The sequence below is a fragment of the Hibiscus syriacus genome, unplaced genomic scaffold (genome assembly GCF_006381635.1).
Source record: "Hibiscus syriacus cultivar Baekdansim isolate YM2019G1 unplaced genomic scaffold, ASM638163v2 tig00110383_pilon, whole genome shotgun sequence".
NCBI classification, from domain to species: Eukaryota; Viridiplantae; Streptophyta; class Magnoliopsida; order Malvales; family Malvaceae; genus Hibiscus; species Hibiscus syriacus.
The window spans coordinates 497,482-512,899 of NW_024062714.1; the positions used below are offsets into that span (position 1 = coordinate 497,482).

The 15,418-nt window shown below is 38.8% G+C and overlaps 1 protein-coding gene and 1 pseudogene across 1 annotated transcript; both read right to left on the reverse strand.

Moving 5' to 3' along the window:
• Positions 1 to 2,562: 2,562 nt before the first annotated feature.
• Positions 2,563 to 11,670, reverse strand: LOC120121885 (annotated as a pseudogene).
• A 1,703-nt stretch (positions 11,671 to 13,373) lies between these two features.
• On the reverse strand, positions 13,374 to 15,112 carry LOC120121776 (ribosomal RNA-processing protein 17-like). Its single transcript, XM_039141064.1, has 4 exons — positions 14,911 to 15,112; positions 14,705 to 14,810; positions 13,799 to 13,922; positions 13,374 to 13,711 (listed from the first exon to the last, which is right to left on the reverse strand). The coding sequence occupies exons 1-4, from the start codon at positions 15,030 to 15,032 to the stop codon at positions 13,452 to 13,454; spliced, it is 612 nt and encodes a 203-aa protein (XP_038996995.1). The 5' UTR covers positions 15,033 to 15,112; the 3' UTR covers positions 13,374 to 13,451.
• Between the last annotated feature and the right edge of the window lie 306 nt (positions 15,113 to 15,418).

A 15,418-nucleotide genomic window follows, 5' to 3' on the forward strand; every position in this document is an offset into this window, starting at 1 on the left:
GGAGGATGAGAAAGATGAGGAGATGAGGAGATGATGAACTCTTCGGTGTCGCCATGGTCTTCCTCTGGTACAGGTGAGACATGGGTGGCCAGTGTTGGCACGTCTGTGGGTACTTCTGGGGGGACATTTGATGTCGAAGCGTGGAATGTGCTGCCACCAGCATTGTATTTGAGGATGACGTTGAGGAAGGGTGACATATTAGCGGTTGTTCTTAGGAACAACTCTTTGAAATAGGCGTTGAGTAACGCGTCCCTTGCCTTGACATACTCGAAAAAAATCTTTATGTGATCCTCGAGGCGCCCTATCTTCTCACACGTTTCTCACATAGACGTAACCACTGCGGCCATTCTGGCTACGACAACATATTTTGTTCCCCTCTCCAAACCTTCGTGTAGGGCGTTATCATCGAAACTCATCAGCTCGGGTACTTTTTTCTTGGTGATACCCTCCTTGGATTTAAAGAAATTCTCAAAGGGCTCATCGGGGACCTTCTTTTTCCTGCACAGTGCGGTTATCAGGTTAGAAAACAATAAATTACCCCGATTCCTTTTAGCACACTCGTGGATTTGTTCGAAGATGAGTTCTCCAATGTCAATCTTCCTGCCGTATATTATCGAGTGCAAGAGCATCAATCTTTTCATGAGCACAGTGGTGTTGTGATATATTGGCATAAGCTTGCCCTTGAGAAAATGGTTCCACAACTTAACGATCAGTTTAAGGGCTCGGCGATCGACTCTCTTCCTCGTTGGTGCATTCCCTTCGAACTTGGCCCACCCAAAGCAAAGATCTTCAAATAAGCCGTCGTATGTTTCCTGGTCTGCCTCAGCCACAAATTTCTTGTGTTACTCATCCACTTTTCCCAACTTGAAGTATTTGTTGAGTGATGAAGGGGAAAATCAAAAGAGCTTTCCTCGGACATACATCGTGTGGTTGGACGGGTCTTCGAGATGGGCGTAGAACTCACTCACCATTGCTGGTGTTACAGCGTTGGGATGGCGAGCGAACTTATTCCAGTTGTGCTTTTTAATCACGTCCATCACCTCTGGTCCAAATGGCTCTTCATCCTTTGCTGGAAAGACGAACATGTCTTCTAAATACGCTTGTCTTTTTTGAGGATTATAAAGCGTGCTTCGGCTTCAACTTCAACTGTTTGGAAACGCTCAAAGCTCGGTGCTGGGGCTGGTTTTTCTTGATCTGGCCATGATGTTTGGTTGGTGCAGTGAAGAAGCGATGTTGCCATACAGATTGTTTGTTGAGCCACCTCGATATAGATCGTAACAGTTATTGATGAATATCTCCCCATTGAACTTGATGGGATGACACCATGATGTGGATTTCCCAAAGCATTACAAGTTACTTGAGTTGGGTTGTCAACTTGATCGTCTTGTTAAGTCAACCCATAGTGCGAGCATAATGACGTACCACAAACCGCAAACACTTCAAAAAATATCGCAAACATATGTGTATCGATGTCTGAATATTGATTCTGAGAATCAACCATCATAGCAACATCATCATCGTTAGAGAGTTAGAACGTTGTATAAGTTAACAGAAATACTACGGCTAGAAATCTATACTGAAGTGAAGACAATCTTATAGTACTTCCAAGATGAACTTTCATTGAAATTTTAGTGATCAGCTCCTCAAGAGTGACGTTTCTCTTGAAGGATATTTTGACAGAATGATTTGATGCGAAGACGACGTCGGTTTCATCTTCACGAATTTCTCTATCATAGTAAACAATAGCTTAAATACGCGTCATTTTGAGAGTTTGAAAGATTGAGAGTCTTATATCTGCAAAAACAATAGCTGAAATACGCCTAATTAAATAATAGTATATGAATTAAAATATAAACTAATCCAATTTTTTAAAAAAAATCACAATAATTTAAAAAAACACAATTTCATATTGTTACCGTATCGCCAAAATGTTTCGAGGTATGATCCCGCTTTCCAATTTTACAATGGCAAAAAATAATACAAAATAATTAATACAATAAAATTTGTTCAAAGAATTAAATATAAAATAAATATAATATAATAAAAATAATTTTATCATATAAAAACAATAACAAAATTTACTTAGTTTGGTAGAATGAATTGATAGAAGTGAGAATAAGCAAGTAATTTTGATGTGGTAATGTTTGCATTCGGAGGGGTTGTTATTTTCAGTGGAGGGGAGCGTTTAAAAGCTGAGTTTTCAGACTCGGTTAATAATAAAGTACCAATAATTCAACGTGCATAATGGAAGACACAAATCATGATCTGCGCCTTTCGTACGTGTCAGAGGTTCAGCGAAGACGTGTATGACGATCCACACCTTTCTTTATGTGGCGCCAACTCGGACAAAACCCCGCGAAGGCGCGGCTGACGATCCGCACTTTATTGCCACTGTGTCAGAAAGGGTGCTAGATTGATAATATTAAGGGAGAGGATGCCCGACAGATAATTATTGGGTCTAAGCGTGACATTTCGGTAAAAATGCCTCCTTTAGTAGCAATACATGCACCCTACGCAGCACCTGGAAAAGATATACCTCCTCGTTTTCTTAAGCACCAGAAAAGAAAAGAAAATAATTATTGCCGCTATTCAGACAAAGAATCTTTTTCTCTTTTTTCCTTTTTGTGAACGGCCATTGTAATGCAGGAAGGAAGGTGTAGGGTAAATATACACATAGTTACTTATGCAACAGTGAGATTTTGCTCAGGCAATGTCATAATTACCACTAATAAACATGCCCCTTATTATTATTATTTTTATTTTGTTAAACCTCAACAGAATACAATACATAGTATAGATGCTAGTACCATACATCGTATTGCATCTTCAACTTCGACTCACAGCGGAGACGATTGGCCGTTATAACATTTCGAGCCTATGAACTGAAACCATACTAGCTCTAAAAGCTTACTGTACAGATGGGAAATCTACAAGCAGAAAGGATCATACTGGTGGTAGCCAGACCCTGTCTTAGAACAAGTTGAAAGTCTTTACGGATCATCCAACTCAACCAGGTGTGCTCTCCTTTCAGCGGCTTTTTTCCTAATGAAGATTCCCCATCTCAGAGCGGCCTTAAGCTTGAGCCATCCTACTACAGCCTTGCCTGATGAACGAAAAGCTTTATTATCGAAATCGTAAGTCAGGGATGGAGTGGGCATATACTCTGAGGAACACGGATTAACGTCTTCAGTAGCATTAAAGGGAGTAGTGGTGTCGCAATTATGGCTTCCCATGTTTAATATACAGAGCAAGTGCTGCATATCTTCATTATCAAGCATTTCATTACTTCTTATTCTAATCTCATCCTCTGTTAAGAAATCATCTATTGCCTTGTAAGTTGGAATACTCAATGTCCCGCCATCACGGAAACCTGGAATGGATGACTGAGATGGACCAAGAGATTGCTCGTTATCGTTTCCTGGAACTTGTACATGGTGTGCAGAACCAACCATGGGGTTATGTAGATTAAATGAAGCATCGTTGTATTGAGTCTGAGCATGAAGATGCTCATTTTGTGATTGCATCGACAACCTCGCAGCCATATTATCGTCATAACCTAGAGAGAGAAAACACAGTCAAAACAAAACATACAAATAACAGTAGGACAAGCAGACAGCATGGATATGTTCTTTAAGAAAAATGAAAAATTTATATGAATTCACATTCACGCTCAGTGAAGAATTTATCGCCTCCAATATTTAGACTAGAATCCATAGGAGGATGCTCTGAAGGAACTGAAACAGTCAGGGCTGGTAAAGTCTCTTGCTGGTTGATGGAAATTGGATAGCCCTGCGGATCCGTTTGAGAACTGGCTTGTGAAGGACCTGCACTGTCTTCTTCCTTAGGGTCTAGCAGAGATCTATCATCAATTCATCATACTGTATAACGTGCATCCAATTTTTTTATGCTTTCATCACTAAAGAATCTACGTAAATCTGCAAGAACAAAACAAGTAAATCATACGGGAAAATTGGGGTAAATGAGTTTGAAGATAAATGCAAGTTATTTTACCTTCTGATTGTCTGCGAGAGAATCAGCTTGCATAAAATTGTCCATTGGCAATTAAGCCACTCAGCTTGTAGATGTTGTTGAAGACTATGCCAACACTCCTCACATCATCAGGGTAATAAACATAAAGTTTCCCACTTAGATCACAAGTTCTTGCATGCTCCACCAAAACATCCCACATCTTATTAGACATCCCACTTCCAAGAATCTACAAGAAATGGGTCAAATTTTAGTTACAGAAAGATGAATAAGAAAATATGATTCAGAGAGAAGAAGACAAAGAAGCCTTACATTTCTCAGCCTTTGCAAGTCCCTAATCACAAGTCTTAGAAAGTCTTCAATAGTAAAAATTCCAGCTTTATTCATCCTCTTGTGAAACGACCCATCTTTGTCAATCTTCTCTAATCTCCAGACTTCATCGTTTAATGCATGCGGATAGTGTTTCTTGTATACTGTTAAGGGAAAAGAAAAAGGCAATGATTTACTTTCTTTCAAATAATCAAGGTTAAATATGTTTTCACTTCACAAATACGGATGCTATCTTTTATGACCGAAGTTAGGTACTCAGACTCTCCCCGGTGATCCTTAACGGTGAAGGCTTCGGTTTTCGCTTCACGAATACGAATGCCTTCACAGCAGCGAGGAGAAACCTTTAGCCCAAGCCTGAACTTCCTGCTCCTAATCCAGCTCTAGTTATCGGTAAGTGTTAACTCCCCCAGTGTTCCTACACCATCCTCTAGCATTATCTGCAGTTCTCCGGTTAGAAGTGGTCTCTTCCCTTCATGCTCCTTGACGATATGACTGTCAAATTCTTCTTCTGTCCAGTTATCATCATCTTCATTGTTGAAATCACCCTCAATCACAACAACATCGAGTTTCACCACAGATTCCGGACCGCATGTAATGACATGACCCGTGTTTGCGTCAACCAAGGCCGCATGGATAGCAGCACCTTGCTCTCCTTCGACCTTCCCTCCGGTATACAGAGGAAGGGACAACCTGGATTTAAAGTGCAGCTGCAAATTTCTTCCATTAGGTCCTTCTGTCCACTTAGGAGAAAACCTGCACTGGCAACTGGAACAAGCATTATTTATTGGAACAATGCAGGGAAAGTGTGCATCAATAACAACATATCGTTACAAGATTTAGAGAAAAAGAAAAGGGATTTCATACTTTGCAGAAAGCTTGGCAGAGCCCAGCTTTGCTATAGCACGTTCCACTTCTTCACTAACCTGTTCATATAGCCAAGAGCGTTCAGCGTATGAATTGTGAAATTATAAAATATAATCCTCCAAATGGGAATATAAACCGAATAAGAATATAAAATAAACAATATAAAATTGTTGGAAAATCGAATACCCAGATACGATTTTCCCAAGAGCGCACGTTAGCTGGACTAATGAGACCTCAGGATTGGTTCTTCTTTGCTGTTTTTTCTTCTATTTTTGATGTTTTTAGTGTTGCGAGGTGGATTCTGGTAGCGTCTGAGTTTTCTATGGCTTCGAATTTGGATTGGAGGAAGTTATTTGGCGGAATCGATGAGCAAACCCTCGATTTCTTTCCTCCTGAGGAATTGGAGGGGATTTCCATTGTCAAGCCTCCTGCTGCAGTGTTTGACGAGGGGATTGCTGAATGGGGTCATTCGATTGTAGGGCAATTCATTGGAGATGCTTCGAATTTTGGCTCCATGCATAGGATTATTGAGATCTTGTGGGGGAAAAACTCGACTGTGAAGGTTAGTCTTGCTAGATCGAATCTCTACATTTTCTCATTCTCTAACAAAGATTTGAGGGATTGGATCCTTGAAAACGGGCCATGGCATGTGCATAACAAGCCGCTCATTCTTAGGAAGTGGGAGCCTAATTTACAGAGGCTTGATTTTGACCTTAAGAGCATCCCGATCTAGATTCAATTGTATAATATCCCTCTCAAGCTTTATACTAGACTAGGTATCAGCTACATTGCGAGTGTTGTTGGGTATCCACTCTATATGGATTCTATAACGACATCCAAAGAGAGACTTGAGTATGCCAAGGTCTGTGTTGAGATAGGAGTTGGTGTTGAGGTTCCTGATATGGTTCAGGTTTTGCTGAGTAATGGATCTGTTGCGAGGGTAAGGGTCCACGTACCTTGGTTGCCTAAGGTTTGTCTGCATTGCAATACCTTTGTTCATCTATCCAATGTTTACACAGAGGCACCAGTTAAGAACAAAGAAACTCAAGTCTGGAGGAGGAAAGCAAATCCTTCTGGGGCTATTGCTGTGAGCAAAGAAGTTCCTACAGGATCTTCTTCCTGTTCTATTGATCCTAATCTTGGTGTTAGTAATTCCTCGAAGGCTAAAGATCTGCAGGGTGGTCCAGCCACAGAGTTGACTGTTGAGGCCCTTCGGGAGAGTAATCATGTTGCTTCCTTCTCTGGTACTAATCAAGTGGAGTTGGTTAAGGCTGATGAAGTGATCACATTGTGTGCTTCTGGTGATATGGATGAACAGAGGGTTCGGAATGATGCACCTAGTGGTGATGTTCTGGATCTAGGTGATCAGCATGCTACTGCTGGAATTGCTGACCCATTGAGAGGGGATAAGGAAGCATCTAATGTTGGCCAGGATAATTCTCATATTGGTGGAGACTATCCTTCTCTGCAAGAATCCATTTTATAGAAAAAGAAAGCTAAAGGGAGGAAAAAGGATAATGTGGGCTCTTCTAGTAAATTGGATCAATTGGTAGGTGGTGGAGGCTGTGACAGTCGGAAGCCCCGGGCTGCTGCTATGGGTGTTGCAGTGCTGCTAAATGAGATTAGAACTAAGAAAAAGGATATGGTTGAGAAGGCTAAGAGTAGTGTGACAAGTTCTGGAGTTGGAAATGGAGGTCCCCCCATCATTGTTTAGATGATTATCTGTTTCTGGAATGTGAGGGGCATAAATAATGTGCTCAAACGAGGCAAAAATTTTAAAAGACTAGAGAATCTTAGTGTGGGTATCATGTGTTTCATGGAAACTAGAGTTAGGAGCTGTAATGTCTCTAATGTGGTTGATGCTTTTGTTGATGAGTGGAACTTTGAGGCTAACTATCAGTATATTGAAGGTGGTAGAATTTGGATTTTATGGAATAAGAGGTTGTCATTTTCTGTGATTGGTGGTTGTGATCAAGCTCTGTCCATTAGAGGTGATATTTCTGGTCACAGAGTTGTTATTACTGCTATTTATGGTAATAATAACAGTCAGTCTAGAAGAGGACTTTGGGATTATCTAAGGATTCTGGAGAGTAAGATTGGCCATTATTCATGGGTGTTGGGTGGTGACTTCAACGTTATTGCTGATGCCCAAGAAAGTTCTGACTATGATTTGGGTTCACACTCTTCAGCTGATATGGAAGAGTTCAAGGACTGCCTGGAGGATATGGAGGTGCAGGATCATCCTTTTGTAGGGCCTCTCTTTACCTGGTCTAACAAACAGGATGAGACCTATTTGGCTAGGAAGTTGGACATGATCCTCACAAATTCCCAGTGGCTGCTGGATTTTCTAGATTCGTATGTTGAGTTCAAGTCCCCTGGGGCTTCTGACCATTGCCTTGGGTTAATTTGGACTCAGAAAGAGGCTCAAGTCCATAGACCTAAGCCTTTCAAATTTTTCAACTGCTGGACTGCAAATGAAAACTTCTTGAGCAATGTGAGGGAATCTTGGTCTATGCACTGTGAGGGCAATGCAATGCAGGTCCTGTTTAACAAAATGAAAAGACTGAAGCCTGTTGTGAAGGAGTTAAACATGAATCATTTCTCTGATATATCTGCTAGGGTAATTGCTAAGAGGGTAGAACTGGAGTCTGTTCAACTCTCTATCCTATCTGGTACTAGCCATTTTGGGGTAGAAGAGGAAAATAAGGTCCATGCTGACTTAGTGGATCTTGAAGTGGCTGAGCTTGAGTTTTACAGGCAGAAAGAAAAGATTCACTGGTTGCAGAAGGGGGATTTGAGTACTAAATTTTTCCATCAAAAGGTTGCTCTCCATAAAAAGAAGAACACTATTTGAGTTATTAAGAGTGAAGATGGACAATGCCATGAAACATTTGATGGTATGGCTGTTGAATTAATGGACTTCTTTAGAAATTTAATTGGTGTTGTTGACCCCATGGTTCAAGAGTGTCCTCCTGAGTGTTTGAAGGAACTCTTGAGCTATACTCTACCTGCTGGTGCAGAGAGGGTTCTGGAGGGAGTGGTTTCAGATAGTGAAATTAAAGAGGCCCTTTTTAGACAAGGTAAAGACAAGAGCCCAGGACCTGATGGGTTCATATCCTGGTTCTTCAAGGTGGCTCGGGGGATTGTTCATACTGATTTCCTCAATGCTGTGAGGTATTTTTTCCAGTCCTCTTATCTTTTACCTGCCTTTAATGCCACTACATTAGTTTTAGTGCCAAAATCCTTGAATGCTTGTATGGCCAGGGAATTTAGACCCATCTCTTGTTGCTATGTGGTATATAAAACTATTACTAGGATTTTGGTCACTATAATTGCTCAGTTCTTCCCTGAAATGATCTCTACTAGCCAATCTGCATTTTTCAAGGGTAGAAGCATCACTGACAATACTCTTTTAGCCCAAGAAATAGTTAAGGGCTATTCTAGAAGAAATCTTTCTCCTAGATGTGCTATAAAGATTGATTTGCAGAAAGCATTCGACTCTATTAGCTGGAAGTTCTTATTGAATGTTTTTAGAGTTATGGGGTTTCCTACAAGATTCTATGGATGGATTGAGACTTGTGTGACTACCCCTAGGTACTCAATTGCTCTGAATGGTAGTCTTGTGGGGTATTTTAGGGGTATTAGAGGTGTTAGACAGGGGACCCATTGTCCCCTTACCTATTTGTAATTGTTATGAATGTTCTCTCCAGATTGCTTGATGTTGCTGCTAGGAATGGAATTTTCAGATTCCATCCAAAATGTAAGAGAATTTCTCTCACACATCTCTATTTTGCTAATGATCTGCTGCTATTTTTCCATGGGTCTATGGAATCAGTGTTAGGAGTTAAAAACATCTTAGACAAATTCTATCATCTGTCTGGGCTCAAATTAAATGCCCTGAAAACTGAACTCTTTGTATGTGGGATTAATAGAGGTGATTTAGAGCAGATTCAAGCAGTCACAGGGTTTAGATCTTGTAATCTTCCTGTCAGGTATTTGGGAGTTCCTCTAGTGACTTGTAAGATCTCAAGGAAGGACTGCACTGCTTTGCTTGAGAAAATTAAGGATAAATTGAGGATGTGGTCGAGCACGAAATTGAGCTTTGGGGGGAGACTCCAACTTATTAAAGCTGTCCTTTTTAGTATCTTTAATTACTGGAGTAGGCAGTTGGTTCTGCCTAAGGGTGTGATATAGGACATCGAGAGGATGTGCATGAGGTACTTTTGGAAGGGTAATGACTCCCATGTTCGTGGTGCAAGAGTCAGTTGGTGCCAGATTTGTTCTATCAAATCTGAAGGTGGCTTAGGGCTAAAAAGTTTGATTGGTTGGAATAAAACCTGCTGTTTCATGCTTGTTAAAAATATTTTGGCCGATGAGGGATCATTATGGGTTGCCTGGATTAAGGCATATTGCTTTAAACTTGATGATTACTGGAATGTTGAAAACAAATCCCACTTTAGCTGGATTCTTAGAAAGTTGATTAATCTGCGAGAGGAAGCCAGAGGTTTATTTACTGCTTTAGGTAGCTAGTCACAAATTAGGGGGAGTTGGATTTGGAATAGAATTCGGAGCAGGAAGAGCAAAGTTGCTTGGCATAAAGTTGTTTGGTTTCCTACTCACATCCCTAAGTTTTCTTTGATTGCGTTGATGGCCATCCTTGATAGGTTACCTACCAGGGAGAGACTTTGTAGGTTTGCTATGGTGACTGATGCAAGCTGTGGACTTTGTGGCACTGATCTGGAATCGAGGAATCATTTATTCATGGACTGTCTTTTTTCTAGGGGGTTTGGAACGCTATACTGTAGCTCTGTGGGCTGCAAATTCAGTGGCCTAGTTGGGATCATATGCTTGACTGGTTGGTCAGGAATCTGAAAGGCAAATCCCTGTTAGTGCACATTCTTAAACTTTCATGGACTGGTTTTGTTTACTTCATTTGGGAGGAGCGCAATCGCAGATGTTTTTAGAGGAGTGATGCGTTCGATAGATACTATTGTAAATACCATTAAAGAGGTTGTTAGAATCAAGTTACATAGACATTACATGAATAGGCTAGATAGTGTTAATAGACATTTAAGAATTGATTGGGGTCTATTCTAGATGGTTTTCTGTACTTTGTAGCAGCTTGCTGCTTTCTTTGGATGATATACAAATTTGATTATCCAAAAAAATAAACCGAATAAGAATATCAAAACAGTTATAAAATCCAGAATCTTACAACTCTTCGAAGAATAGGCTCCAGTGATGAGCAAAGCTTCTGCAGACTATCTACCTTCAGTGCTTCAACAATCACATTGCATCAATGTCAAAGTTTTATGTATACAAAACTTCTTTAAGCATTTCCCCACCAAAAACAAACTAGGAGAAGTTTTACACAAAGATGAACCAAATACCATTTAGACAACTATACATCAGATATAGAGTCCTCAATAGGCAATACCAGTAAAGCTGTTTCTTTTCATATATTAAAAAAAAGTTAATAGTCAAGGTAAGAAAGAGATGTTTCTTTTCTTTTTTTCAGTTGTGTCAGTCAAACACTGCAACTGCATCAACACCCATGCTCCAGTTTTGATTTGGCGCACAACAATGCACCTACACAAAACATAGCAACTATGGCCTCCGTGCTTTTTTTCATATATAACCACATATATAACCACCTCCAACTTCTCAAATTTTTTTATTCAATATTTAAACCGGAATAATCAAAAAGAAGAAGAAAAAACATTTTTCTCCATAAAATTTGGCCATTCCTACAGCTTCTTGCAGCATTTAATGCCGAGGTTTTTTTCAGATTCAGTTTACTCATAATTCAATTAAAATTGTTTCCTTGCATCAAAACGAATAAGACAACATCAACAAAACCTTCTTTGATTTGAGAGTTGTAAGAAAGGGAAGAGAGAGAAAGACCTGGCAAGAGCAGGTCGTTTCCTATCAGGCGCCCCTTCATCACCAGAACTCGAGTCTAGACTTCTCTTTTCTCTCGCCATATACTTCATTTGCATTTTTCAAACTCCGCCTGTTTGGTTTCCGATAAACTAACACAACAAACTTCTCTTTTCTCTTCTTCCCTCTCTTCTCTTCAAAGGTGATTCGATTTTATCCACACAAAAAAAAGGAATCAAATTTCTCTGTCTTCCTTTTTTTTTAATTTCAAGGGAAAAGGTGAAAAAAAAAGAAGAGGGCAAGGTGAAAAGGGGGCGAATTGGACTTTACGAAAAAAAAGGTTGGAGGAAATGTCGGCGAACTTTCGTTATTGATACTGTGTTGTCGACATCTTCCCTCACAGTGACGGCTTAGGCACTGTGACTAATCTGTTTCGATTCGGGAGTTGCATCATAAACTCGAACGGTCGCCTCTGCTCCGCTCTTCGTTTTCCAAGAGCCGTTGGATTATGGAATCTCGCTAGCGCAGTACTTGTCTTGTATTTATTAGCACAAATTTCAACTTCAGTATTACGGGTAATCATTGCTGATTCCGATACGTACGTGATGGACATTGTTTGAATTGCTGTCGATTTCACATGCTGCTCGTGTTCATTGATATCATCATCCATAAATAATCATAATCAAATACTTCTCTCAGTGTCTGTTAACCAAAGCTGGCTCTCTTACGTTTCAGTCTGTCTGGCTTGTTTAAACTAGCTTCCATTGTTGTGCTTTAAGCAAAATTTCTACTAACAGAAACAGACAAAAACTAATCATCGTTCATCAAAGAAAAAGGTAAAGCAGCAATTTTGAACGCTTTCTTCTCAGACGGACAAAACAAACGGGATTAATTATCTAACTACATTACAGGACGATCAGAGAGAAGAGTTTTTCTTTTCAACAATAAAATTTTGTCCTCTACCGTCTTGTGGACTTTAAACTAAAATATGAAAAATTAGTATTCTTGACTATATCGTTGCTTGTGTAAATTAAAATATATTAAAACATTCATATTTATATTTTAACTATAATCTCATAAATACATTTATTATAATAAAATTTCGAATCGTTGTAGCAAATGATGAGAAATTAGAGGAGGTCTTGTGTCATGAAACTTATCAGAATATGGAAGGATAATCGCTATAATGTTGTGTAACTTTTACATGGTAAAACAACTAATATATTCAAGGAAGTGATTAAAATAATAAAATCTTTAGTCAAAAAATAAATTTATGATATTGTTTAGGTAAGTCTCAAGTTTGAATTTGAGTCATTATGTATGTAGAAAATTTTGTTGGGAGATTTATCCATCAAAATTAAGCGTGAGACTTAAGCGGATATGAATTAGTCAAGACAAAACCTTAAAACTAAAAGGTAAAAAAAATTGTCGACTGTACCTTCGATAGCCAGTAGAACCATAAAAAACGGTTTTTTCTCTCTTGATAGCGGGACTATCGTTCTTGAGGAACCCTTGACAATTTTCTCGTGGGTGTTGATTGGATTGGCTTGTTTTTGCTGAATTTTCATGTGGTTCTTTGCAGTTGACTAATTGGTGCGGTTTTTTTGGCCTTGGTTTATTGGATGAAAATTTTCTCTGGCGTTGAAGAGCAATCTCTGAATTTTTTTTCCTCCGGAATCTAGTAAAGGCTCTGACTTTGAATCCTCCTTTGGGTGTGTTTGAAGAGGGGATATCTGAATAGCAGTATTCATTGGTGGGACAATTTATTGACTCACCTCCAAATTTTGGCTCAATACAAAAGATGGTAGAGATGACGTGAGGGAAGAATTCGATGGTGAAGATTAGTCTCGCAGGCTCCAATTTATATGTGTTTTTATTTGCTAATGTTACTGCTAGGAATTAGGTCATAGAGAATGGACCATGATAAATTTATCGTAAACTTCTGATTTTAAGGAAATGGGAACCTAATTTGGCGCTATTAGATATATTTTGATTTGGCTAAAATGTTCAATTGGAACTATATTTTAAGAAGAGGCCTAGTTATATTGCTAATGCTTTAAGAACCCTATGTACATGGATTCCATTATTGCCTCTAAAAAAAAATTGGAGTTGGCATGTATTTTTTGTTTCTCATTATTCTCTTATATGCATATTTATGTTATTTATTTATTTATTTATTTATAATTTTGTCTTTATAACACGTTTTTATCTATTTTATGGTACATTTTTTTGTCTTCATGACACGTTTTCGGTCATTTCACCACCTTTTCGAGGTTGGATTGCCGATTGCCGATTCCTTCAGGTTGTTAAATTTGTATTACACTTCTCTATGTGAATAACATCTGGAATCCATGACTACAAATTCTTTTGTTCCAGGTAGTCATCAATCATCAATGCTTGTTCTTGTTCCTTTTCTTCCCCTTATTTCTGTCTCTTTTACTTGGTGGCTTAGATCTGTGCTTTGCAACTTTCTTGAATGGTTTACTTTTACTCACAGGCAAGGCTTGTTTTCTATCAACTTTATCTCCAACTGATCTCAGCATTGCTGTTTGAGTCTTTTCACTGCTAAAGTCTTCTTCTTCTTCCTTGTGAGAGATCTCGCTCTTAATCACAGTGACAGTCATGTTTTCATCATCATGCTTCGTTGTCGCTTCCACGAATAAACAAAAGCCAACCACATAATAAGATAAACAACAGGTTTATGCTTTGCATCAGGATAGTAGGATTAGAAAAATACCAGCAACCGACGCAGTTGGGTCTCCTTCTTCATCATCCTCATTGTTCTCATCAACTCCATCAAGTTCTGAGCTTGTGCTGGGAAGTGCTCCTCCATATAGGGCAAATTCTTTTTCTAACTTTCTCTGATGAATTCACTCACCAACGAAGTTTAAATTATTTTCAAGTTAGATGAGAAAGCAAAATACTAACATAAAACTAAGTAGCCTGTAGCCTCTGTGTGCAACAAACAAAAACACTCGAAGCTAGAATCTACCAGGATTTTAACATATATATGAACTCGCAGAGGTATCTTCCAATTCCCTGCATATCCTCCTATGTTACTCAGACAAAAGGGAGAGCGCCAGATACCGGTATGAGTTTTACATGGAGTGCTCAATGTTTTCAAAGATTTTCTATGTACTTGGAGAATCATGCCACACACCCATGCCCAAATATTTGGGCACTAAGGGTGTCGGACTTGGGTACTTCAGGGAAAATAAAGATTCAGGGCAACGTAAGTATAATCTCCTTGAACTTTAAACAGGCGTAAACAAAGGTCGGAATGGATCGGAAGCACAATATTTGCGCCAATTGATACGCTTGTTAATTAAAATCTCATCGGCAGATTAATGGTGTCAATTCTTTCAGAATAGCTTCTAGAGAAATGACCAATGTAATAGAAAGTTCGTCAAGCTCAAATTGTGATGCCTAAGATAATTAGTTTCTACCTGTATAGGGCAATGGATAAAATCAATGAACTTATTTCCTTTAACAGTTAGAAGCAATGCTTCAGCCGCCATAATAATTCAACCACTAAGGCAAAAAATAGTAAAATTAACAATATTAGCTGCAGTTTTAAGACATCTGAATCGAAATAAAACAGCGTATTCTAGAATATAAAGAAATCAGAGGAGATAGGGAAAACCTTCTTGCGCTGTTCAATACGCTTGCGGCGTTCAGCCTGCTCTTGCTTCTTCTGGGCTTCTTTTCTTCTCTTCTTCTTCCTCTTGTGAAAACCAGTTACGTAATCCCTTGTCAATTCACCGATTATCAATACAAAGCAAAGTAAAATAATGTAGATTTTCTATCTATGGTGGAAATAAAGAATATGTTATACGTGTGGTATGGTACCTGAGATCCTTCTCGTTGAAAGAAACGGAGAGTGCTTTGTTTTTTAGGGCTCTTTTCTTTATGTGGCGACCTCGGGGCTTCGACTGTGCCGCCGTCGCTTCCTCTTCGTATTCTTCTTCCATCGCATCAGACAAAGCAGCTCCGTCTCCAGTCTCGCCTTTCTCCCTGGGTTGCAAAATGAGGTTTAAGGAGCCGGGGTTTTGAATTTGGGCTTCAGGTATGGGTTCAATGTTTATTCTTTTTATTTAAATTATCTAATTGTAAAAATATAAAGACTTAACGTAATATTTAAATCAGAAAAAAATTAATTTGTCTGAAATTTAAAAATAATAAAAATCTAAATAATATTAAAGTCATAAAAATAATATTTAATTTGTCTAACTTTAAGTTTAACATGTATCTAATTAATATTTATTACAACTATTTCAATTAATTTCAAAATAAAAAAAATCTAAAATACAATAGAATCAACAAATTTAGGGATATTGCTTAATTAATTTTAGAACTG